The following is a 26,951-nucleotide window of genomic DNA, read 5'->3' on the forward strand; positions in this document are numbered from 1 at the left end:
CGTAAACAGAACAGAAGTATGGTGTCCAGACAGTGACACGGGCGGCACACATCCCAGTGACAGCTGGAGTTCCCACCGTCGGCTACACGAACGACAGCGCGGGGCAGGAGTGAGACTTTCTTTCGGCACATACGGAGGTTCGAGTTCATAACCGATATGTGTGCTCCTGTGTCAATCGTGCTGTCACAGCTATACCGTCCACGTTGATAAGGTTGTGATGGCCAGGCAGTGTAAAGAGAGGAATTTCAGGTCGGGTCGTCATGGCAGGCTCACTCTTAGAGCTGCGCCGTTAGTTTTCCAAGGCGCAGCGGGAGTAGGGGACAGAGAGCGACGAGGCAGAGGCAAGTGGGAAAGACGTAGGGCGTGGCGAAGGGGAACGGTTTTGTCGTGCGAACAGAGATGTTGGAGCAGTGCCTTCTTCAATGCGTGGCGGCGAGCTGGGGCAGCCAGCGCGGGCGTTCGGCATTGCGATAGCTCTGCCAAGGCTGCGTGTTCCAAGAGCTGCGACAATGGCGAAAAATATGTCTAACGAGTCCACAGCAGAAGCATATAGGCCTATCCTCAGAAGTGCGCCATTCCTCCGGGTTCCGATAAAGAGGACAAGCGTACGAACTTCGTGGTAGATCAGGTAGCCGGATGAGCGGTAGTCGAGTCTGTGGGCTGGGCTCAGTCAATGGAGTCCGACATTGGCCAACTCTTGACGTACAATGGTCTGGATTAGAGATATTGTTGCGTGGGAGTTGTCTGGGCCACGAACGGGGTAGGAACAGAGATGCAGCTTCAATCTCCCGATGGACGATGCGCACAATACTGTGGATGCAGGCAGCACAAGTGGGAAATGGAGGTCCTCGCAGGTACAGTGCAGTCCATGTATGATACCACATATAACGATATATCGGTTATAACGATGAGTCGACCTAAGAGTATGAACTTATGCATTAGGGCTATGAGAAAGAAAACCATATAAACGATATATTATCACCGCATATCGGATATAACGATCGAAATCTTGCTTCTGGCAGACGTTTTTCATGCAGAATAATGGAGAAATTTGCGTTCCTAAGACGGGGCGAAGTTTGCCTACGCGAGTTCGTATTTGCCACCATTACCGCGCAGCAATCCCGCCCGCACGCGTTGCGAACGAAAGCCACGAAGGCATCGCAAGTTGGCGCAGCGTGTACAAGATGGCGCCAGCTGCTTCGCGTTCGCGGCGGCGGCGTTCGCGCGAGCGTTCAGAGGAGAGGAGAGGGGGAGGAAATTCACACGAGTGGCGCCTGCGCGGCCTACGCTGCCTTGACTATCTCCCGCTCTCAGCGAGCGCGGAAATTCGCCGCGGAAGGAGGGAGGTGCGTCAACAAGCGCTAAGCCGTGTCTCTCGAGACGAAGCTGCAAATTTAGCAAGACTCAAAGTACGAGCTCTCGCAGTCGATATCGACGACTATTGAAAACCGGGAGCACCACAATCATGAAGGCTAGAAGCAGTGGCCATGCCGAACAACGGAAAAAGTGGGCTTTGTGCGCCAGGAGGAAACCCTCATGGGTGAAACTAACACGGTGGAAGCTGCTGACACGCTGACATTACCGAACTCTGGGAGCATGTCACTACTGACAATGAAATAGGTGCGTTTCTATGGAGGAGTTTCTAAGTGCAGGTAGTGGCCTCGTTCTGCGAAGAGATCTCCGCCGGGGCAATCGTTGTCCTGACAGACGGCTGTGTTGTGCAACAGAGGCGACGAGATTGACAATGGCCATCATTGACAGCGACCTCGATGTACAACCAAAGTGCCAATGTTCAACCAAGTGCAATGTTGTCGATCGGTCGATCATTGAATTCACGCACGCTAAATATAGCCGCCACTGTTCACGCAGCAGCTGGACGCTTTGCACACAGCTGTTATGAACCCAAAACTACTGCGAAAGCAAGCGCAGATTTCTATTTCAGCGCGCCTAATGATGAGACGCTATTTAGAGGTATAAATAAAACGTCAATTTTTTTACCGCAAGTGGCAATTTGGTTTCGGGACTTAAAAAATATATCGTTTTTTTTTTTTTTAAGGGCAGTCCAGATATAGCGATGATCGTTATAACGATCGGATTTTTCGTTCTTCTTGATATCGTTATAAGTGGACTGCACTGTAGACGTTGCAGCCGTATTAGGAAGGCGAGAAAAGTTGTGAGCATGCGACAACTTCTGGCTTCTTCGAATCGGCGGCATTCAGCAATGATGTCCTGCACTGTCGATGAGTTCTTGAAAACGAGGAGCGTAAACGTCTCTGCGATTCCTTTGAGGATGTGCGCGACCTTTTCCGCTTCCAGCATCTTCTCGTCAACCTTGCGACAAAAAGCAAGCACGTCCTGAATACGTCACATAGGACTCAGTGCACGTCTGAGCTCGGCACGCAAGGTCTTTCTCGCGCACATGCCGGCGACCAACAGGCTTGCCAACAAATCAGTGAGCTTTTGCTTGCACAGGTCCCAACTGCTGAGTTCCTCTTCGTGGGTCTCGAACCAGACGCGTGCCGTTCCCGCAAGGTAAAATGCAGGTTAGCGAGCATGACAATCTGGTCCCAGTGATTGCTCGCGCTTACCCGTTTGTAGAGTTGAAGCCAGTCTTCTTCAACTTCGGTGTTGTCTGTGCCGGAAAAGGTGCCAGGGTCGCACGGTTGCCAGGATGACGGTGGGCGCGGTTTGCGACGTGCCCGAAGCATTCTCGCCTTGAGCTGGCATTGTCAATGCAGCCAAGGAGCGCCCGCTGCATAAATCGTTGTGCTTCTTGGAGTACCCCGCACCTCCACCAAATGTAACGGAGAAAGAGGTTTAAAAATATTTACTGGGATATTTACAATGCGGCCACAGGCATACAAAACATACAAGATGGCAACACCAATCCGCGCGGCATCAGAGAGTGTCGTCGTCTTCCATACTGTCCTCAGCTTCACCTCGAGCAGCGTTGGTAACAATATGTTCCTTGGGCACGTTAAATCAGGCGTGTCTTGAGCCAGATTTGACCAAGTCAAGTCGTGGCTTCAAGTTAAGGTGCATTTCTGAATACAGGGGAAAAGCTGCAAAAGTTGGATTAGTCTGATACCATTCAGTCTGGCAAGCATTAACATCATTCAATTACATCGAACACTTGATAATTAAAAATTCCATGCACTAGTTAATGATAACCGGGGCATGATGAACACGAAATGCCAAAAGTGTGAGACGATAGCACCACTAGCATACAACTGAAACATACAGTTCACTCCCAGAATTCATCTGTTGTATTATAGGAGAGACCTACACCGGGCAGGCTTTGCCATCCTCAATTACCCACATCCCACATAATAACATGTTTGCATACAGTGTACATATTGGTTCAGTCCCACCTGTTTTCCTGTGCGAGGAGACCGCACTTATCTAATGAAGTGACGCAGTTTTTGAGACGTTAGCCATCTTGTGCCCTGTTTAGCATTGTACACATCACACAAAGAGCTTACTGCTGCAGGATGCTTTCAGGTAAAAAGCATCTGGTTAAGTCACAAACATCTAATCTACACCACGTGGGGGGGCAGCGGAGAAGTGAAGAATTCTCACTTTGACGTAGTTTCCTCGGTAGAAGACGCACGACTCCCGGAATAACCGTGCCCGGAAGACACCCCATTTGTCCAGCAGGTCAGCCACAGGATCAGCATACTGGAAGCACATCAGCCAACAAATAAATGTCTCCACCAACTGCTGCTAGCAGCAATGCACATTGCAGTGCTTAACCCACCAGAATAATGCGTCACAATGAAAACATCAACTATTACTGGAAAACCATTTGCTCCGCTACCATAGTTTTCGACTGCTGCATTGGTTAAGTTTTCCTTGCTGTATTTTCAAGCAAGGAAACATAATGAACTGGAATAAATCTTACTGCAGATTTTTTCTGAAGGTGGCATTTTAATTCTTTCTTTACCGCTACTATAATATTATCAATTTGACTGACAGTTTTTCTACACTTTGTTAAACATTTCCATTGGAATTCTTATACTAGCAACATCATGCCCCCCCACTATCAGAAATGACTGAACTTCAGCTATTTGGCAGATTTGAAGATTTCTGGCAGTCTGGGGAGTCGGGAAGAATAAACGCGACTGGAGGTATCGTAGAAGCTAGCCTCCAGTGCCCCCTAGCACTTTTTCAATAAAAAGACACAAAATTTGCACTTGGCAAAATAACTTGACTTGGCAAAATATTTTTAAATGACACCAGCAGTGAAGACATAGAAGCTTCTCTCGGGTTGTCAATTTTCCAATCAGATGTATAGGCTGTTTTAATGAGTCTCAAACAATGTAGATGCCCATTAGTGTGTGTTATTTTGATAATTGTGTTCGACTAATATCAGGTGAAACTTCCAGGTGCAAATCAGTATATGTAGTAAAAATAGCAAATTATTACTTTCATTCATGTTCCTTGAGGTGCTTCTTTCATATATTCATATAGTTTCATATATTAATTCTCAAAAATCATCTGAGCAATTATTACTGCTATACAGTGGAATCTCGTTGATACAATCTTCATGGGAACTGGAAAATAAGTGTATTATCCGAAAATCGCATCATTTAACGTATTATCCAACCAAATCGTATTATCGGGAAAAGAAAAAAAACGTATCATCCTGAAACACGTATTACGCAGAATCGTATCAACGAGGTTCCACTGTATATCCATTCAAAACACCAGTGATCAATTAATAATTCTATGTTTCGCAGTATACGTTGTGACATACTCTTGAATTAAAATGTTCAAACAAAAGCACCAAAAATAAGCACATTTCTAGCGGTACAAAAAGTTAATGCAATTAGCATTTTTTTGTAACTTTGCTCAGTTTGCAGTACGATTGTATGTAACTTCTTTCATGCAACTTTGGCCACTCGGTATGTGGCGCTCTTCAATGAACCTCTCCGATGCCAACTTGGATCACTGGATATGTCCCACTCTTCAATGACAAAAAAAAACAATCCTTTAAAATTTCTCCTCCGCTGAGCGGAATTGGACACGCGTCATGTATATTCAGACAATCTTGTCCGAAGATATATGTGGACTGCGGCAACACCACTAGATGGCATTCAGTGTTCAGCTGCAGAATAAGTGTCATGGACAGGTAACGAGGCAATGCGGAAACAGGCAGTCGCTTATCGACTACACCTTAAGGCTCAATCACACCGGTGACTTGAGGTGGTCACGCGACCATTTGTGACTGGCAACCAAAAAGCGACTGAAGGCGACCGATGCTCACACCGGCAAGCCCGGCTGAGCACAACCTGCAAGTCGCAATCCTGGAGATAATCGTTCTCAGCGAGAACTCTAGGGATCCAAGAAGTTCGCGCAAGCTTTCTGGCACTTTATTCCATGGCAACAGGAAAAATCCATGGCAACAGCCATGGATTTTGATTCGAGCGAAGAGGAAGACGCCGTCACTGTGCTGATGTTCTACCATGGTGTCAGCTATAGCAGCACGGAAGTCTCCGAAGAAAACGCGACACTGGTGGGTACGCCCTTTGCCGTTCGCTTCACTCTCGCGAATGAAGCCGAACGGAATGGTCGTGCCGAGTGGATCTCAGAGCCGCAGGAGCAGCATACCAAAGGATAAGTTCAATTTTTGTTTGTTTTTATTTGGTTGATAGAAGTGTTAGGTTAACCAAGCTATCTATATCTTTTTCATGCTTTTTTAGTTTCTTGGTTAGTTTGTTTGGATGTTAGTAGGTAACGAAAAGTGTATTTTTTTTTTTTTTTTTGAAGCGGCTTCTGGCACACGTGTTGCATGGTAAAAGCAGCGTAGGGCGGCAGTTTTAAACCGTGTTAAGGGAAGTTAGCGGAGTTCGCCGGTTAGTGAGATTGCCGTAGGGCTTACCGAGGTGCTTTGTTCAGGTATTTTGGCGGGCTTTCTCGTTAGGTGGTCGGGCGAGCGATGGCGCGGCAGGCTAGGAAAGTCGGGAGGAATGGCGAGCTTGTGCAGTGCAAGGAGTGCAAACGGTCTTATTTGGACGAGACGCACTTCGCAAGTTTAGCTGACGCTGAGGAGGCTAGCTTCGCGTGCAGGCTGCGTGAAGAATTTAAGGGGGCTGTGCGGCGGTTGGAAGGGGAATGGGCAGCTAGTGTGGCGGAGCTCAAAGGAGAGCTGAAGGTGAAGCAAGAGCGGAGGATAGTGCTCGAAACTCGGATCGGCGAGTTGCTTGACAGGCAGGGGGCCGAGGCCAGCCTGGTAGAGCGAATAGCTGGCGAGCTACAAGAAGAACGGGAAAAGCGGGCCGTGCTGGAAGAGCGGGTGGAGGCGCTAATGGCACAGGCAGACGGCCCGGACAGCGCGGAGTCTCAGGCAGAGGCATGCTATGAGAGCAGCGAGGCACACCTAGGGCCGTAGAACAGCGGGCGAGAGCCGGCGCCAAACACGGGGCTTTCACAACGCCACAGCGATGTAGCGCGGCAGGCTTAGGGTGGGACGGGACGAGCAGCAGGGAGCCCGTCGCCGCGTGTCAGTGGTGCACGGCGGGTAGAGAAGCAGCTACCGCGAACTGGAGGACAGCAATCGCAGGCGGGAGGCGAACGTGTAGAGCGAAGGTGGTGGGGGACTCCAACGTAGCCAGGGTTGAGCACGAAGGTGGTGGGGGACTCCAACGTAGCCAGGGTTGAGCACGGCGTACTTACAAAAGTGAAGGCAGACGGGCGGGTGCATGGTTGATGCAATGGCAAGAGCTCAGAAGGTGGTATGGGACAACATGGAGCACGAAAATCTGGTCGTTATCCATGCTGGTCTCAACGATCTACTGAAGGGAAGGAGCCAGAATCTAAAGACACAGAGGTTGGGTTGCATAAACTCACAGAAGCCTCTGCGAAGGTGCATGTTACCATATTCACAATCCCAGAGGTTCAGGGCCAGAATAGCGGGATGGAACGAATGTGGTTGAGGCTACCCGGGTCATTAGGGGTCTGAGCCGACCACTTGGGTACGGCGTAATGGACGTAAACCGGGACGTGTACGAGTCTGGCTCCCACCTTTTTGCACAGGATGGCATTCACTACAGTGGTGTCACAGGTAGGAGGGTAGGTAGTAGGATAGGGCACCAAGCTACAGCTTTTTGGGGGGACCAGGAGCCCCGAGGCCACCAGTGTAGACAAAGACGGACCCGGAGAGGCCCCAAGATTCAAGAAACGTAGAGTCTGTAGGAGAAGAATAGATGTGAGCACCAGTGGCAAGGTCATTCTGACATAAGGTACATTAACATGCAAGGTGGCAGGAATAGGCTGAAGTGGGAGGGGATAGACGAGCAACTAAGGCAGGAAAAGCTGATGGTATACGGGTGTGTGAGGCACTCTTAGGGACATGGAGCAACCACCCTGTAATCCTGACTATGCAGGGAATATTGCAAAGAACAGAGGGCAGCAGAAAAGAGGTGGAATTTGGGCATTCATTCATAAAAGTATGAATTGGCAAAGGGTCAAAGAGGAATGCAAGGAGCATTTAAGGCTAAAAGGGAAAGTGGCAGGAGAGCAGACACTCCTTGGCTTTGTATACCTGCGAACAGGAGCAAATGCCAAAGAGGTAAACAAAAAATGCTGGAATGCATATCAAATCACATTAATGAGCTAGGAGGAGGGTGCGAGATTATTATACTAGCAGACATGAACGCACACATAGAAGACATGGATGGGTACAGACTAAACAGGCAACATGATGCTGGATAGTGCGAATGCATGACTTAGTGTATGCAAGTACTGAGAAGTGTAAAGGGCACATAACATGGGAGGTAGGGAGCCTGCAGTTGACAATAGATTATGCACTAATGTCACATAGGATGCACGATAGGCTAAATGTAATGAGCATAGATGAATAGGCTCCAGAAGTCGAGGTAGTGATCACAAACGTATTAGGTGAGTTTTAGAAGGGAAATGAAAGTAGGTAGGAGGCAAGATGAACAACCAGGTGGGTGGGATATTTTACTCGGAAAATCAGCTGGAAATAGCAACCCAACAAATTGAGGAAGTAATTTCAGAGGATACTAAAACAGAATGGACATACAAATTTAACAGGGCTATTTGAGCTAGAGCTTGCTAAGGTACGAGTCAGGCCCAAAGGGAACAGAAGATGTAAACCCAAGAGCTGCTGGGATGAGGAGGTTAAGAAGGCCATAGAGAAACGCAGGAAGCATCCAGGGAACACAGATACTCACAGCAGAAGGGTGAACCAGAGGCTGATGTAGACAGAAAAATGGGATACTTCTAACTGTAGAAGGAAGCATCCCATTGATCAATGAGAGATTAGAAGAAGGGGACCCAATGGTTGTCAGAAGTAAACAAAAAGGATAGAAACAGCAAAGAAATTTTGGAAACATCTCAACTCCTTGAGTAATAACTAGCCTAGAGCAGAGGTTTATAGTTACAGCTCAAGGTGTTCGGCTAGAAGGAGATCAGGCAATAGAACATATAACAACAATGATGACACAAAAATTTAAAGAACGAAACATAGCATGTGCTCAATCAGGTAGGATAGACTAGTTAGTGCAGCGGCTCCACTTGCACAAAGCGAGTGGGAAAGGGCAGAGAAGAGGGTTCCTAGTAGCACGTCGACAGGTCCTGATGCCATCGCAATTATGTTAATAAAGACATTGGGCCCAAAATCTAAGAAAGCATTAAGAGAGGCAGTGAGCAAAATGATAATGGACGGTAAAGCCCCGACGGGTGGAGACTGAGCAGGATGAGCATGACATATAAGGGAAAGGGGCAAAGCCGACGTAAACAACTACCGTCCCATAACAGTGACGTCAATGGTTTACAGGGTGGTGACGCAGATTTAAAGGACAGACTGCAGGCATGGGTGGAGAGCGAGGAGGTGGGGGAACTACAAAATGGGTTCCGGAAACAAAGAAGGTTAGAAGATAATCTGTTCTCATTGACACAGTGTATTGAAATAGCAGAAAAGGAACACAGGCCCCTATGGCTTGCATTTCTGGATATCAAGGGAGCCTATGACAGTGTAATCCAAAAGGATTTGTGGGACATACTGGGCACTCTAGATGTGGAGCATGTAATAAGTAATCTTTTAAAAGATTTCTATAAAAGTAACGAGGTGCTTATAAAATGGGAAAACAAGGTACCTGGGCCTATAGAGATACAGCAGGGGCTTAGGCAGGGGTGCCCTCTGTCACCTGTGTTGTTCATGCTGTATTTACAAGGATTAGAGAAAAAATTGGAGAGGAGCGGACTTGGCCTTTCCTTTTTCAAGCAAGGAGAATGGATTAAACAGTCATTACCAGGACTGATGTACGCAGATGACATTGTACTTATGGCTGACAGCAAGAAGACTTGCAGGGATTATTGGACATCTGTGGTAAAGAGGGAGATAGCGCTTAGGTTTGAAGTTTAGTAAAGAAAAATCGGCAGTCATGATTTTTAATGATAATCAGGACAGTGAGCATAGGATACAGGAGGTTACTGGAGGTGCTGTCAATTAAATATTTGGACTGCAGTAGGGGTGCAAACCAAGAAACAGCGGTTAAGAAAAAGGTTAAAGAAACAGAGAGGGGTCTATGGAAAACAGCGATGCAGACGAAATCAGCACTGGGAACATACAGAACTTTCAAGCAAGAAATTGCCAAAGAAAATATCTACGATATTTCTAGGGGAAGCTCTTTGTTGTTTGAAGCCAGGACGGGAGTATTGCGGACTAAGATGTACCGAGTCAAGTACCAAGGTATAGACACGTTGTGCTGTACGTGTGGAGAAGAAAAGGAAACGGCTGAACACCTCATACTTTTCTGTAAAGGGCTTAACTCTAGAGTGCAAAGCAACGGGGCTGATTTTTTCAAAGCATTGGGGTTTAGGGACAGTGAAGGCAAAATAGACTTTAAGCGGGTAGAAATAACCAAACGGAGGTTATCTGATTGGTGGCTAAAATCAAGGCAGGGGTGAAATTTCACCCTCCACAAAGTACAGAATATGTTAATAGTCATGGCTAGGTGGCGTGTGCCACCGCCTGATTTAAAGGGTTCATTCAGCCTCATCCATCGACCTATCAAGCGAGAAATCGCCGGCCACGCAAGCCGCCTCCTGCCTGAATTTCGCACGCATAATGAGGAGTATTACTGAGAGCAAGTTGTAATTTCTAGTTCACATTGCATGAGAATCGGTGCGCAAGTGGTCGAACAAGACAAAGCAAGCTATAGAAAAGCGTAAGCAGGCCTTTAGAGATCATCGAGAAACCAAAAAGTTGGGATTACACGAAGAAGAGATGCTCCTTCGATGGAACAAATACCGAGAAAAGAAATGGTCGATGAGTGAGCTCATGCAAGAAAAATTTAATGCACAAGTGAACGTAGGGGGCATAACATTTGCAAAAGAGGCAAAGGCGCACCAAATAGATTCTGGAACCATATAAGAGCACTCGGAACTCCAACTAAACATTTGCAAACAGCTATAAGGGATGAAGACGGTAATGTCTACAAAGGAGACGATACACTGCGGTACATCACAGACGTTATTAGGGATAACTACGGCACGAAAGAAAGGGTAGTTCAGACCTAAACAGATCCAGCATCAACAGAGAAGCTTGAGGGATCACAATTAAGCACAGAAAGCTTTTATTGAAAAAAAAGCACAAGAAAATGTCCCTAATAACACAGCAGCAGAAACCGATGAAATGCCCCAGCACAGCTAGTCCAAAACCTTGGCCCAAAGAACAAGGCACTGCTGACTAATGCCATAGAGCAAGTAATAAGAACGAAGAAAAACCCAGTTGGGTGGCGTGAAAGCAAGATGAACCTCATCTACATATGGAATGGTGATAAGGATAAGACGAGCTCGTACAGGCCAGTTACAGCAACGTCGGTGATATATAGAATGGCAATGCAAGCCATAAAATTAGAACTGTCGAAGTGGGTGGAGAAAAACGATGTATTGGGGCAACTACAGAATGGGTTCAGGCCAGGCAGACGCTTAGAAGATAATATGTTTGTACTAACTCAGTGCATGTAGATTTCAGTAGCTCAGAAAAGACCTTTATCGATAGCATTTCTAGATATTAAAGGAGCCCATGACAACGTAGACAGGGAATTGTTATGGGATATTCTTAAGCACGAAGGCATAGATGACCATTTCGTGGAGCTGCTGAGGGAGATATATAGAGACAACCAAGTACAAGTGGTATGGGAAGGTCGAAAAGGTAATGAAATGGTGGGAATTCACCGAGGACTGAAGCAAGGATGCCCTCTGTCACCATTGTTGTTCACGCTTTACGTCAAGGGCATAGAAAGACGGCTGGAAAACAGCGAATTAGGTTTTGATTTATCCTACATGCGTAATGGACAAATGGTGCAACAGAAGGTCCCCGGACTAATGTACGCAGACGACATTGTGCTACTAGCGGACAATAAAAAAGATTTACAAATACTTGCGAATATCTGTGGGAATGCAGCACAAATCTAGGCCTTAAGTTTAGCACAGAGAATACAGGAATCATGATCTTTAATGAACACACGAGTAACTTCGTGGTGTCAATTCAACAGCAAGTAATACCCATAGTGAAGCAATATAAGTACCTCGGCGTACACATAAACGAAGGAAAGAATTACTCAAACAACCACCAAGATAATCCGAAAATAAAGGGGAAGCAGAATGCAACAATAATGAAACACAGAGCACTGTGGGGCCACAATAAGTATGAGGTGGTGCATGGAATCTGGAAAGGAACAATGGTGCCAGCGCTAACGTTCGCAAATGCCATTCTATGCTTAAAATCGGATATCTTGTCAGGGTTGGAAGTTAACTAAAGATCAGTAGGCCGGTTTGGCTTTGGCAGCCCACGGTAAAACCACAAATGCACTGCAGGGTGACATGGGTTGGGCCTCTTTTGAAGTCAGAGAAGCACAGAGCAAAATTAGAAAGACTCGGGAACATGGATGAAAATAAATGGGCGGCTAAAGTGCACAAGTATCTGTACCTGAAAAACGTGGACACAGAATGGAGGAAGAGGTCAAGGAAGTTGGCAACCAAGTACAGGATGATCGAAATTGTAAATAGACAACCAGGGAGTCATCAGAAAGAAAGCGAGAGAAATAGAGACAGTGAATTGGATGCAAAGAATGGAAAGAAAAAGGACAATGGATATTTACAAGAATGAGAAGAAAGAAATTAGAATTGGAAATCTGTATGATAACAAAAAGCCTTGCTATTTGAGGCTCGAGCTGGTTGCCCAACATCAAAAACATACCCGCAAATATTCGGAACTAGATGAGACGTGTATGCTGCAGGAAAATCCGGAGACCGCTCAAGCATTCCTCCAATGAGACCCGCAGGTGGAGTACACCTTCCAGAAGCGCTTGGACTTAAACGGACGAAAGCATCAACCGGTCAGCAGTCGAGATAAGCAAGAGACATTTAGAGTATTAGTGGGAAAAAAGCAGGAAAGATATTGATACGACCGGATTCGTTACAGGCATAGGCAGCGGTACAAGGTATATAAAAAGTTTTGAGGAAGAGAAACAAGATTAAGGAGATGCATACAGAAATGCTAGAATGAAAAACATGTATAGCATACCTGAATAACTCAAGCAGGCTAGGTGACTAGTTGTCACCGCCCACTTTCAAAGGGGATGCGAATATATCATCAACAGTACTACACGCCTCATGACGCGTTTCGGTGTTGGGAATACGGTGTGTCGCTACATTAATTATGGGGTTTTACGTGCCAAAACCACAATCTGATTATGAGGCACACTGTAGTAGGGGACTCTGGATTAAACTGGACCACCTGGGGTTCTTTAACGTGCACCTAAATCTAAGTACCCGGGTGTTTTTGCATTTCGCCCCCATCGAAATGCAGCCGCCGTGGCCGAAATTCGATCCCGCGACCTCGTGCTCAGCAGCTCAACACCATAGCCACTGAGCAACCACGGCGGGTTGTGTTGCTAATTGCATTGACATCAAGGGTCATCCCGAGATGGTTTCTACCAGAATTTATTAAACGGTTCTGCTGGGTGCCATCAATTCTGCAATTACTGCATGACCCCTAATGACAATAATTCAAAAGCCACTTTGTTAAGTTCTGTCCAATAATCACACTGGCCATTATTGCTAAAATTCTGATGTCTGCAGCTGCTACTGGTCCCGGCCACGGCGGCTGCATTTCGATGGGGGCGAAATGCGAAAACACCCGTGTACTTGCATTTAAGTGCACGTTATAGAACCCCAGGTGGTCCAAATTCCCGGAGTCCCCCACTATGGCGTGCCTCATAATCAGATCCTAGTTTTGGCACATAAAACCCCATAATTTAATTTTTTTTTGCTACTGGTGGGCAAGGACTTACCATGGTGCCGTCGACCGTCAGCACCTGAGTGATGCAAGTTTGGATCACGTGTGCAGCATCTGCTAAAGCGATGCCGGCCGTTATGTTTTGCATCTTAGGGCGTATAAGTTCAACCTGTTGTGATTATTTTTAGATGAGAGGGTGTTTTGATTAGATTGTTTTGTACGCTGTATGAGAAAATCCTGGCATTTGTCTACTTTTTCAGGCCATTTCATAACTTCGCAGTGCATATTGCCTGCACTGTAAATAAACTCAATAGAACTGACACTGGTGCTTGCACATCCACCGAATGTGAGCACTCATCAAAAAATGTAGTGGCTGGCTTCGCCACAGGACTTGACGCACACATTGGGCCGTTTCAATATGCAGTCCCGGACTGTATATTGAAACGGTTCGCGGCTTCCGGTCCGACTAGTCCTGACAGAAGAGCGCGTCAGTCACGTGACCCAGCTGTCAGGGACTGTCCGAGATTTCGGTCGAAGCACCGCGACCGGAAATCACTCTCCTATAGCTGCAGTCATCTGCTGTTTGCTACTCGTAGATGGCCCGCTACCTAACGAATTCATTAGCATGGCCTCCGAAATGGTGCAGTCTCAGAGGCCACATCGCCCACACAACCATAAAGCTTGCATAAGGGAATCGCAGCCTGAACGCATAGAACGTGTTAGCAAAGCACAGTTTACGTCGCGCTAGCTAGCTCACTGCCTGAGAAATTACGTGGAATTCCCACACCGTCATAAGCAAAATCGTGGTCGTGCCATGTCGCTGTTCGTGCAGAAAGCACCCACCGACATCCTCAAAGCTCGTGAGACCATCTGCTAATTAAAGGCCCCATGCGTGTCTAGGAGAGAGCGTGTACACTGTCTACTAATCCTGCACGTCAAAAATCAAAGGCTCGAACTTAGCAACAGAAGGGATCAACATATGTCAACATCAATCCGCGAAACTCTTATTGCATACCACTTCGGTTACCGACGTGAAATAGCTACATGCAATATTGTCACGTGGTAGTGACGTTAAAGAAAACAGTCGCAAAACTGTGAATGACGAAACAAACCTTTTATTGGGCGAACCTGCGCCCACAAAAGCAAGTTGCAAAGCACGATAGCGGCGAACACAGTCGACGATCGTTGAAATCTGATCAGCAGCGAAATGCGTCAGCTTTTACACATGAGTCATCGAAGGTTCCAGATAAATCCCTGGTGCCCACGTGTCTTCCAGAAAGTTCGCGTCGCTCATACAATCAGATTACATGAGCGTCGGTAACAAGAGACAACGGATAGAAGCATCGATAACGTTCGAGAAACTTCCGATACATGCAGCCGCGTCCAGTGCCTAGTGATAACGTTTGACATTTGTTAGCCGGTGAAAATCTGTCACCGTGAAAGATAAACATGTATACGTGTCAATACCCTCCCCTTAAAAAGCATCGTCCCGATGCTACAAACACGAAAGCGAAAACAAACCACGCGTACAGAGAGAAAAAAAAACAACAAAGCAACAAAGTACCTAAGTTCGTCAGCGAACGTAGAAAGGCTTAAGACGCACCCACGTGGATGACTTCAGGTTGTGCGGCTCCGCCGTGATTGCGAAATGCCGTCTGGCACGACCTCGTAGTTTAGTGCACCATATGTCGGATGATCTTATATGGTCCGAAATAGAGATGTAACAGTTTCTCGCTAAGTTCTCATCAGCATATCAAAGTCCAGACCCAAACACGGTCACCGGGCTGGTACTCGACGTAGCGTCGTTAAAGATTGTAGTGTCGGCTGTCGGTCAACTGCTGGTTCTTGATGCGCAAGCAGGCGAGCTGTCGACCTTTTTCGGCACGTTGAAATAGGTGGCAACGTCGAGATTTTCTTCCGTCTGTGACGTCCGGTAGCATGGCGTCAAGCGTCGTTGCCGGGTTCCTTCCGTAGACCAGGTTGAACGGCGCGATGTGCGTTGTTTCTTGCAAGGCCGTGTTGTATGCGAAGGTCACGTACGGAAGGATGGTATCCCACGTCTCGTGTTCGATTTCAACGTACATTGCCAGCATGTCGGCGATGGTCTTATTTAGGCGCTCGGTGAGGCCATTCATCTGCAGGTGGTAGGCGATGGTCCGGCGATGGCTTGTCTGGCTGTATCGCAGGAAGGCTTGAGTTAGTTCTGCCGTAAAGGCCGTACCTCTCTCGGTGATGAGGACTTCCGGGGCACCGTGCCACAGGAGGATGTTCTCAACGAAGAATCGGGCTACCTCGGCGGCACTGCCTTTCGGAAAGGCTTTTGTTTCGGCGTAGCGGGTGAGGTAGTCCGTAGCTACGACAATCCATTTATTCCTGGACGTCGACATCGGAAAAGGCCCCAGTAAGTCCATCCCAATCTGCTGGAACGGTTGGCGAGGTGGTTCGATCGGCTGTAGAAGTCCGTCTGACTTTGTCAGCGGTGTTTTGCGTCGCTGACAGTCTCGGCATGTCCTTACGTAATGGGCGACGTCGGCAGAGAGGAGGCCAGTAGTATTTTCTTGTATCCTCGCGAGTGTGCGGGAAAAACCAGGTGTCTGGCCGTTGGGTCGTCATGTAGAGCTTGTAGAACCTCTGGACGCAATGCTGAGGGTATCACGAGGAGGTAGTTGGCTCGGAGAGGCGAGAAGTTCTTTAGGAGAATGTCGTTTTGCAAGAAAAACGACGCCAATCCTCACCTGAACACCTTCGGCACAATGACGGTCTTGCCTTCCAGGTAGTCTACAAGGCTCCTTAGTTCCGGGTCGGCTCGCTGTTGTTCGGCGAATTCTCGGCACTGATGGGTCCCAAGAAAGTGTCATCCTGGTCGTCCTGTGGCGGCGGTTTAACGGGGGCACGAGACAAGCAGTCAGCGTCAGAGTGCTGTCGCCCGGACTTTTAAACGATGGAGATGTCGAATTCTTGAAGTCTCAGACTCCATCGTGCGAGGCGACCTGAAGGATCCTTCAAGTTAGCTAGTCAACACAAGGCGTGGTGGTCGCTCACAACTTTGAAGGGCCTGCCATAGAGGTAGGGGCGAAACTTTGATGTAGCCCAAATGATGGCGAGACACTCCTTTTCTGTTGTGCAGCAATTTGCTTCCGCCTTCGACAGCGACCGGCTAGTGTAACTTACAACCCTTTTTAGTCTGTCAGTCCTCTGCACAAGCAGAACGCCGAGTCCTACACTGCTTGCGTCGGTATGGACTTCGTATCGGCGTTTTCGTCGAAATGCGCAAGTATTGGCGGCGAGTGCTAGCGTCGCTTCAGTTCTTCAAATGCTTCCGATACATGCAGGCGCGTCCTGCGCCTAGCGATAACGTTTAACATTGTTAGCCGGTGAAAAGCGGTCACCAGTGAAAGATAAACATATATACGGGTCAATATGATGATTCCTTCACGCCAGTTTCACTTACCTGAGAAGCAAATTACCTGCTTACTGCGTATACAGCAATGAGCATGACAGATTTCGCGAAGCACATTAAAAAAAGCAAGCATGTCGCCTGATCACTGTGCTTCTCTCTTAAAAAACATGAAGACTAAAGCTACAGCAAATAGGCAGCTTGTGAAAAACTTGCATGATGGCACACAAAGGAATGATGTAACACAAGCGATAACTCAGTGCAGAGTAGTTGCCATCTGGAACGCGCAAAGTACGCAGAAGCACAGGGCCTCTTTCACAACATGGCATCGGACACCCCGCGCGCATTTTTTTTAAGACAGCCGTCCTCTGCTCGCTACTTGCGCTTGTCCGAGCAAACATCTGCTGACAACTCCAACAGTCCGCGGGCAGTCCGGAACTTCCAGTCCGTGAAGAAAACTAACGCGGTTCTGACAACTCTCGGACTGCTGGGCGAAGCTTCGGAAGCTGTCTGAGCAAAATTGAATGCAGCACAGCAGCCCCAAGCAGTCTGGGACTGTCAGGCACTGATAATTGAAGAAGCCCATTGACCATTCGGATGTGGGAATAGATTCATACTTAAAGGTCACACAAGAAACTACAGCAATATGAAAAGACACAGAATGAGAACTGTGTTCGTACCATGGCACTCGTCCTATGACCTTTTCGTGTTGCTGTTGTTTTCCATGCTGATTTCAACTATTAATTCGTACCAACTAGTCTAGCTTTATACCCTACAGCCAGGGTTTCCCAAACTGGATTCTGCTAACAGCCTTTCAGGGTTCCACGAGCATCCAAAATGAATTCTACTTCATTCCCCATTCGAGCAATATTTACATTTGAGTTTTAAAAAAACCATCGCACGCCACATCCAAACATCAGTCGTCTTTGCAAGAAGACCCATCATGTGTCATTCAAGAATCATCGCTGTGCGATTCTCGGGTCCCACGGTGTCTCCTCTGGATGCGTTTCATCCTGCTCGCGGGTTGGTCTGAACGGGAATGGACTTGTATGTCCTACAAGCTGAACGCCACTTTCGAATCTAGTGAGTGTAGACTAATGTCAACGTATTACCATTGGCCTTTGGCATATTACAGGACACGCAGGGCGTTCAGGCGCGCTTCGCAGTAAAGCACTTCGATGTCACGAAGCGTTTCTATATCCTCTCCGACACTCAAACACAAGTATTGGATTAATCGGAGACTTCAGGTGGTTTACTATTAGTTTATGACTCGAAAAAACATTTTTTAAATTTTAATACCCCCCGGTTAGATGCCAAAAACTGCATCTCCAGGTACGTGAAAAAAATAAGTATCTCCATCTCCTCCTGTTTGCTATGGCAAAAACTGACTGAACTAGGTGCACTACATTGCCATGTGGCTGCCCACGTCTGGTGTTGCAACCCGATCTCATGATTTTGAAACACACCTCAAGGTGGCTTTTGGCCGTCTGAACGACCCGAAGTCTAGATCAATTTAGGATCAAACTTCTCGGAAGCGGGTGACAAGAATAGAGTAAACAACTTTACAGTTACACATGTACCAGACTCCATACCCAGAATGAATATTTTACGTAATCACTTCAAGTGAATTTCGAAAAAATCTTGAATGCAATGTGCATGTATTACAGATTGGTTTGATTCCGCACTGGGTCCGTTTCTACTTTGCCCAGAATAAAAACGGAACCACCACCTCAACTTGCACAATATGCACTGTGGTCCACATACGCGGCCAGGAGGAGTAGGCTTAAGTGGTCAAAATGGCCAAGAGCGTTTTGGAGCAGACTTTGTAACAGAAAAAATTATGATTTAGAGCACATTTCGTAGCAGTCAGCAATGAAGATTTTGAATGGTTATGAGCCGGACATTATTCCTGTGCATCAAAAATGGTCCCAGAGTACCAGCACACACCACTGGGAACATTCTTGAAAATAATCCGTGTACGCTACCACTTACAAACACCCTGCGGCCACACCGAGACAACCAGCACACTTAAAAGAGATAATACAGCCTGTCCCCAGCGGTAGAGCAAGCCCACACAAAGACAAAAAAACTCACGGCAATATAGTCACGTGGTATTCAGAATAGAATGGTATGCGATCAATTTTATTTTAAGCATAAAGACGTGTAGCTAGTAAATCGGCCGAGCTACAGATCTGCTGTTATGAGCACACACAGATAAACACGACACAGCAAAGCAGCTAATACATGCAAGGGAGTAATTTTCAGTTTGCGGAGTAGATCTGCCGTACCGAACGCGAAATGTGCGCGTCATCGGTTGAAGACCTTTCCCACGAAGAAGAAAGTATGAATGCGGAACATGCCAACACGTATAATGAGGCGAGCGCGCACTACTAGCCCCAACAGAACTTCATCCTTGACTATGCAGAACCTACGAATATGGCGCATAGAGTTTCTATATGGCTGACCGTGAACATGTGCGAGCGCACACTGTATTGGATTAGCTCAGTGACCCTTTAGCTCATTTAGCTATATGAATGGCAGGAGATGCAACACACTCTTTGCATAAGGTGATGGTGACCGGTCATTCACTACAACTCCTCTTCGCCGTGGCCTCTGAGAATGCTTGGCGCGGCTCGTCCTAGAGCAGCTTTGGAGCAGTTTCTCATCTGGAGCATACATGTACCAGCTTGAGCAAAATTTAGCAGATTGTTTCTCTCATCTGGAGCATACATTTACCAGCTTGAGCAAATTTAGCAGATTGAAGCAACTGTAGCAGCATTCCCGCCACTGGGTGAGCATTGCAATTTGTATGTGTGTATATACAATTAAACATCGTGAATTCGGAAAATCGGATACTTCAGAGTCATCCTCTGGTCACAGCAGGGATATACATTACTTAAAGGGAGCCTGAAATGATTTGGACAACTGTATCCAAACATGCCGAGTCGGTAGGGTAGGTCCTTCCGATTATTCAAAAGAGACAGATTTAAGCGCTCCATATAAAGCGTGTAATTTGACATAAGGTTTTAAACATGTGCATTAAAACCAATCGTAGCGGTGGCGCTTCCCTGCATTTTCATCCGCCCTTTCCCATGCACATGGCGTGGATTAGTGATGTACTTCGGGCAAGCAATCCAACTAGCTACCCAGGTTAGGTCATCAGGAATGTTGGAAGCTGCATTAGGCTTATTTTTAAAAGCATACATATGCACAGTAATTTATGTACTGTACCCACATAAGTAAACAAATGCAATAAATCTAGTTTCTTCCAAACCAATGGTTCACTTTTGCCTAAAAATGCGGATTGTATGCTAAAGCTCTCGCAACGGGGCAGCGAATGGGACACGAAACGATTCTCACATGAAATAGGAGCAGCGGCAGGAGCATAAATGGCACCAGTGCTGTATATTACTCATTTTGCATGTGTGCAGGGAGTAAACTGCAGCGACTACACGCTGTAAAAGACGCGAGGCACTGCAAGTCCTTGGGTAATATAGCAATCACCCATAGTTTTGAAAAGAGAAATGCGCGGCAACCACAGGTTCTGAATTTGTCAGAGAGTGAAGTTTTGTTTGTAATTTGTTGAGAATGATAGCAGAAAATATTCTAACAAGCTGAGATCCGGAAAAAAAAAAGCAATGAGATTGGCAAGTGAACGTCATGCAGTACATCCGAAAGTCACCATTTAGAGTTAGATTTGGGTGGAGTGGTTCAGTCTCTGCCTACCACGCTAAAAGTGTAGGTTCGATTCCCAATGTCAATGTGCTTTTTATTTCTCTGTCATTTTTCAAAATATTTTAGAATAGCGAAAACATCATAAATAGCCCATTTCACCACATTCACAAGTTAGCGGTAGCACTTTCTTTTCTGGTGACAGCTACAAAAAAACCTTACGAGTGTAATGGGTAGAGTAGTGACATACATATTAGACATTTTCATGTTATCAGGTGATTATCAAGCCACAGTAGTACTGGAAACAGCTACTTTATAGTTTGTACATTGCAGATATGCTAGAAGTAATGCAGCAAACACCCATGGCAGCATCAGTCTCTTTTCGGTTCATGTAACACTGAAAAAAAAAAAGCCAGCGAACATTAGACGTAGTGCCACCGCATCTCCATCCACCATGCACAGTTCAGCTCCAAGTAGACCAAGCTTAACGATAAAAACTGTGCAGGAAAGAGAATGGTAATGTTTAATCCCGCATACCTGTATTGTTATAGAGTGCCGACACAAAACCATGTCTCAGCGTACAACAAAAACAGTTTTGGGACCCTTAAGGGTCCCAGAAAGGGTTTGGACAAATTTTGTAGGCATGTAGGGTACATCTACAGTAAAGCATATGCACCACAATTTAATTGAAGTATCTCATTAGGAGAAGCTACAGTTTAGCAGTTATCTCAACCCTAGCCATGCTTTCACTCCTCAACTCGTTCGCCGAGCAATAAAGGCTAACCTCCACTGGTACTGGGTCATGATGCCATGTTGTGACATCAACTTCCAACGTCTTGGAGCCAGCGCCCAAAGCCTCTTCGATTTCTCCAATAGCCGCCAGGCCATTTAACCCCAGCGAGAGCTATTTAAGCAGCGTGCATTGCGAGCATTCTGTTTCAACCACAGTTTCGACAATCGTTCGCGCCAGACCACATGTACGCTTGCAAATGCACATGATGCACCCGTCGCCCTCATGCCTTCAGAACTGCTCCCAGTCTATGATCGCGTCGATGGCAGCTACAGTTTTGTCCATCGCGATTGCCGCAAACAGTTTTGTTTCGACTCGGTGCGCACATCGCCTGCGTGCGCACCGATAACTGCGTGGTCGTCGCCCATGATCACGCGTCAATAGCAGCCACAGTTTTGTCCGCAGCGGTTGCGGCAAACTAGTTTCGTTATGACTGTGAGCGCATGGCCCACGTGTCTTCACAACTGTAGTTGCCGTGCATGATCTCGACGATAGCAGCTGCAGTTTCTTCGGCAGCAGTTGCGGCAAACGAGTGTGGGCGCATCATCCGCATGTCTCACCCGTCTGTCTTCATAACTGTTTGGTTGCCGTCCATGATCTCATTGGTAGTGCCCGTGGTTTCGTCTGCTGTGGTTTCAGCCAACTAGTTTCGTTAAGACTGTGGGCCCATCGCCCACGTGTTTTCATAACTGAGGTTGCTGTCCATGATGTCGCCGATAGCGCCCGTGGTTTAGTCCGCCGCGGTTGCAGCAAACTAGTTTCCTTATGTGTGTGAACACATCGCCAGCGTGTCTTCATAACTGTGTGCTGCCATCCATGATCTCGTCGATAGCGCCCGTGGTTTCGTCCGCCGCGGTTGCGGCAAACTAGTTTCCTTATGTGTGTGAGCGCATCGCCCACGTGTCTTCGTAACTGTGTGGTTGCCGTCCATGATCTCGCCGATAGCGCCCGCGGTTTCGTCCACAGCGGTTGCAGCAAACTAGTTTCGTATGACTGTGGGCGCATCTCCCACGTGTCTTCATAACTGTGTAGACTGCCGTCCATGATCTCGTCCGCCGCAGTTGCGGCAAACTAGTTTCCTTATGTGTGTGGACGCATCGCCAGCGTGTCTTCATAACTGTGTGGTTGCCGTCCATGATCTCGCCGATAGCGCCCGGGGTCTCGTCCGCAGCGGTTGCAGCAAACTAGTTTCGTATGACTGTGGGCGCATCTCCCACGTGTCTTCATAACTATGTAGACTGCCATCCATGATCTCGTCCGCCGCAGTTGCGGCAAACTAGTTTATGTGTGCGAGCGTATCGCCCACGTGTCTTCGTAACTGTGAGGTTGCTGTCCATGATCTCGCCGATAGCGCCCGTGGTTTCATCTGCAGCGGTTGCAGCAAACTAGTTTCGGTATGACTGTGGGCGCATCGCCAGCGTGTCTTAATAGCTGTGTGGTTACCGTCCATGATGGCGTCGATAGCGGCCACGGTTTGGAGGATGAGACTCAATCCAGTTTTAGGCTTTCAGTACAGTGAACAAATGAAAACGAAATATCACGAAAGTGTGACGGGTGCGCGTACTGCTTGTATTTTTGAATTATCCACTACAAATGACCTAATTTTATGCTGTTTTGGTACCAAGCTATCGTAAGCATTCTTTATTAAATTTGCCGTTAGAAAATAAGGCATGCCCAAGGCTGTTACTTTTTTACAATGGCAATCATCATCGAGAACATTATAAGCATTAAAAGCTCATACATGATACCACAGACCTCGCACAACAAGTTAATGTACGACGGCGTGACTACACACCTAGAACATAAGGTGTGTAGATTGAGGACTGAGAATTAAAACTTAAGCCAGTTATAATTAGCGCACAAAGTACACAGGAATGACTGCATACCCAGGAGCTCCAGAATGTGCCTAAGGTACCATAGAATGTAGTGTTCAGAGGGCCCCAACGCAACCTTTTCACAAATATGACAGTAGACTATTGTAAACTTGTAGACAATAAGGAACAGTTTCCCAATTATTGTAAAGCAGGCAGCCTAAACAGCGTGCTCACTGCAAGCCGCACTAGAGCTACCGAGGAAAAGTAGAGTCATATGATCCAACCTTCGACATAATAAGGACAGCAGGACCAGTGCTTCCAGTGATTGCACTCGTGGCCAATAAATATTGGCGAGTAAACTATAACTTTAGTACTATTGGCATTCTCACCTACTTCTCCCACTTTGTGGCTTCTATCATGTTTTCTCGCCTATTTACTCCAGTGGTCTTTCTAAAAACGACTACGGCAGAACCCATCTCACAATGCATCTCAACATTATAGCAATTAGCATTGAAGCAATGTAGCAACACACTGTATTGTGAATGTCAAAATGCATTATGTGTGAGGCCTGTAGACAGCCAGAATGCTTTCTCGCCCTTTCTGAAAATGCTGGGCCTGGCCGCCGTGAAGTGTGTGCATGGTGCGTGTCTAAATTTATATTCATACAAGATTGTCTGAATATACATTCCGCCCAGCACCAGAGAACTATTAAACAAATTTTTTTTTCCTATCATGGAAGAACAGCACATACCCAGTGAGCCAAATCCGCCTTTTTTTGTGTGTGTGTGCTGGCCTCTGCCGCACGCCGCTGGAAAGGTTTTGGATGGGTGCCAGGACTTCGCCTGAATTTGTGTACCTGCACCCATGTTGAGTGTGTGTCGGTTGTGTGTTTTGCGGATTGCAATTAATTAAAGGGACCCTGAAACGATTTTTACGATTTTGCACAAACGTACTGAGTCGTTAGAGTAGGTCCTTCTGCATTCACTGACGCATCTAAGCGCTCCACATAAAGCGTGTTATTATAAGGTTTTAAAAAGGTACATCGCTATCGATCGCAGCACGCCAATCGGCTGAGTTTTGTGACCAAGTGACGCGATTTGACCATAACACATCACTGGGCCAGCTATCCGATTGGCTGCCCAGGGTGTGTCAACGATAATTTTTCTAACATTAAGGTGAACAAATGTTGTTCGCAATAGTTTAGATGTTAGTTAATTTGTTTCTATAAAAAAAAGTAACAGAAAGAGAATGCACAAGGACATGTATCACTACACTAAAAGCACTTTCGGCCCACAGCAAGTGTCGTCTGCTTGCGTTAAAACGTGCTCGTGTTGACAAGAGCTGCGTGGTCAGTGTTGGTCTTGTTCTTTCGTTTCGCGAGCACCATGATTCGCCCTTGCGTTGTGGGCTGCAAACGTAACGATCGGCGACATGTCAAGCTGCCACATCGTGCCCCGCTACAAACGCAGCAGACGAGCGGAGTGGCTGCAGCGCATCGGACTGTCAAGATCCAAACGGCGCCAGCATCTACGCGTTTGCGGCCGTCACTTCACGTCGAAGGATTGACAGAATAGAGTTAAGCGTGTCCGGTATTCAAGTTAACACAAGCGCATGTGTACTGGCCGTTTTACCACGTTTTACGTGATGAATGGAGGCGCAAACTAAACTGCTTGCATGGTGCAGCCACCTGGCAGCACAGAGCTCAACCAAACACACAGCTAATATAGCAGTAACCAAGTTTTTTCTACTTTGCTGCTGGCTCAAATTTTCAGCAGGAGCGTAATCTAGAACACGTTGTCTTTTTAGTTTCAAATGTTTTACACTTGGTTACAGGAATATTAGCTCTGTATTTGGCTGGTTAAGCTCTGCGCCACCAGATGGCTGAACCGTGCATGCGCGATCAGGCTGCTCACGTACGTCTACGAAGCTCCATCACAGCGGTATGGATGGGCTTTAGTTTATGCCTCTGCCTATCCGTCAAAACACCAGCTTGCCTGTGGTTACCGGAATACCGGACACGCTCGGGCGCTGCGACAGAACGCTCGCAACGCACATGCTGATGCTTCGCTGGGGACGACGGACGGGCGGCTAGGGAGAGGTGGAGAGCCTTCGCACGCTGGCTCCAAGACAACCGGAAGTAGTCGACAACACGTCACAACACGACGTAGAGCCAGCGAAGGCAGAGCTCAGCCCCGATCACTAGGCGAATGAGTTGAGGAGGAAATGCATGGCTAGGGAGGAGGGTGACTTGTAATCGTCCGTAGCTCTTAATATGAGACGCTTCACTTAAATTGTGACGCGAATGTTTTACTGTAGCTGTACCCTACGAGTCTACAAAATTTGTCCCATCCATTTCAGGGACCCTTTAAGGGGGGACGCGGCTGTCGGTACCAACTTTCTTGTTTCTTGGTGGATGTCAATGAAAATTGGTACATAGAATAAGAATGGCTCTATGATGCTTTCATAAAAATTTCAAAGCGGTACCATGAAAACATTTTGCTAGACAAATTATTTCTTTCTTGAACCTCGTGGAGGGACTGGAGGATTTACAAAATCAAGTGAAAAGTTTGTTAAATACTGTATGCACAGCCAAATGTATGCAGAAGGGGATAGCGTTCTCGAAATAATTTTTTTTTTTTTCAACACTAAAATTTGTAGTTTATGTTTTCTCCAGTCCCAAACAAGGAACAAGGAACACTGCAAACAAGGAACCCTACTACGAATTCTTAAACACTAGGATAAAAAAGAAGAGCGCTATCCCCTAAAGTACGGTTCAGTGAGTCTGACAAAACAAACGCAATCAAAATGTGTAAAGTAGTTACCAAGATACCTGCTCCACGAGCTGAGCAACATGCCAAAAAAACTGTACTGAGAAAAAAGGTTCAAAGTTGTCAAAATTTAATAGGCACCAGGGTTATAGTCCTTTGTGTCCTTTGCGATGCGGCATCGCTTGACCATCTGACCTGATGGTCTGATGAGCTTTTGCAGCTTTCTTTTTCCGCATTGCATCTTTTTCGGCTGGGTTCCTGAACAGTTTCGCCAATACGCGCGGACGATGTTCCATCCGTGCTTGAGGTGCTCAGCTGCACGTCCGCGTCGCGCTGCATGCCACCGTCATTGTCACTGCTGAAGTCGCCGGAGCAAACTTTGTTTTAGAGATCGGTGGCTTCGACTTACGAGCACCAAATTGATGCGCAGTCTTGCGTTTCTTCTTGAACAATCGCCGGCCCATGATAACAGACGAGAGCCGTTCTCCAAGCTAAGAAGGGCTGAGCTTGACAACGTTTTTCGTTTCTCTAACAAGCGAGCGCCGGTCCGTTATCATAAGTGAGATACAATCTTAAACCACGCCGCGACGACTTGAAAAGACGCGAAATCGGCTCCTCAGCGCCGTCATAGCCACCGTAGCGGCGAGCAGACGACCTTTCCGCCGGTTGCTAAGGGCAACCGCCCGGGAGACCAATCCGGAGCCGCGTACAGTCACGTGGCGCGCGCTGCCGATCAGAAACCGCCGCGAGACCTTGAAACTTTTGCTTGCTGTGCGCTTGCTCTTGCAGCTGGCCGAGGCGCCAGATTTGAAGACGGAGAATCGCGCTATCCATAGACACCAAGATGGCGGCGCTAGGTTATGCGGTTGCGGAGATATCGCGGCTTGAAAAATGCCGTTTTTTCGCTATTTTCGAGAAACTCCTCGCCACCTTAGCTTCGATAAACATTTTTTACATCATTTCCGCGCGATTTTCCGTGACGAAATTTTGAAATAAAATAGAAAAGAAGTCATACAAACTGAAAATGCGATTTTCAAAAAATCGGTTTTTTGGCCAAATATCGCGATGCGAAAGCCGCGTCCCCCTTAAGGGCTTCTCCGGTGCAGCATGCCGTTCCTGGAAGCCATGTAGCTCTCACAACTACTGGGTTTTCGAAAAGGCGTGAGCGCGCCTGTGCTAACAGTGTGGCCGATAAAGGCACGCCGAGTTCAGTCTGCCAAAGAGGCAGCCTTGGAGT

The 26,951-nt window shown here is 47.0% G+C and overlaps 1 protein-coding gene across 1 annotated transcript in view; it reads right to left on the bottom strand.

Moving 5' to 3' along the window:
- Nucleotides 1–26,951, bottom strand: part of LOC119435055 (carboxy-terminal domain RNA polymerase II polypeptide A small phosphatase 1-like) — a 111,144-nt gene that overhangs the window by 21,917 nt on the left and 62,276 nt on the right. The window contains exon 6 of the mRNA XM_049659684.1: nucleotides 3,580–3,678. Within this exon, the coding sequence (XP_049515641.1) occupies nucleotides 3,580–3,678 (99 nt within the window). The remainder of the gene's footprint in view (nucleotides 1–3,579; nucleotides 3,679–26,951) is intronic.

Source organism: Dermacentor silvarum, unplaced genomic scaffold, assembly GCF_013339745.2.
Source record: "Dermacentor silvarum isolate Dsil-2018 unplaced genomic scaffold, BIME_Dsil_1.4 Seq403, whole genome shotgun sequence".
In the NCBI taxonomy this organism is placed as follows: Eukaryota; Metazoa; Arthropoda; class Arachnida; order Ixodida; family Ixodidae; genus Dermacentor; species Dermacentor silvarum.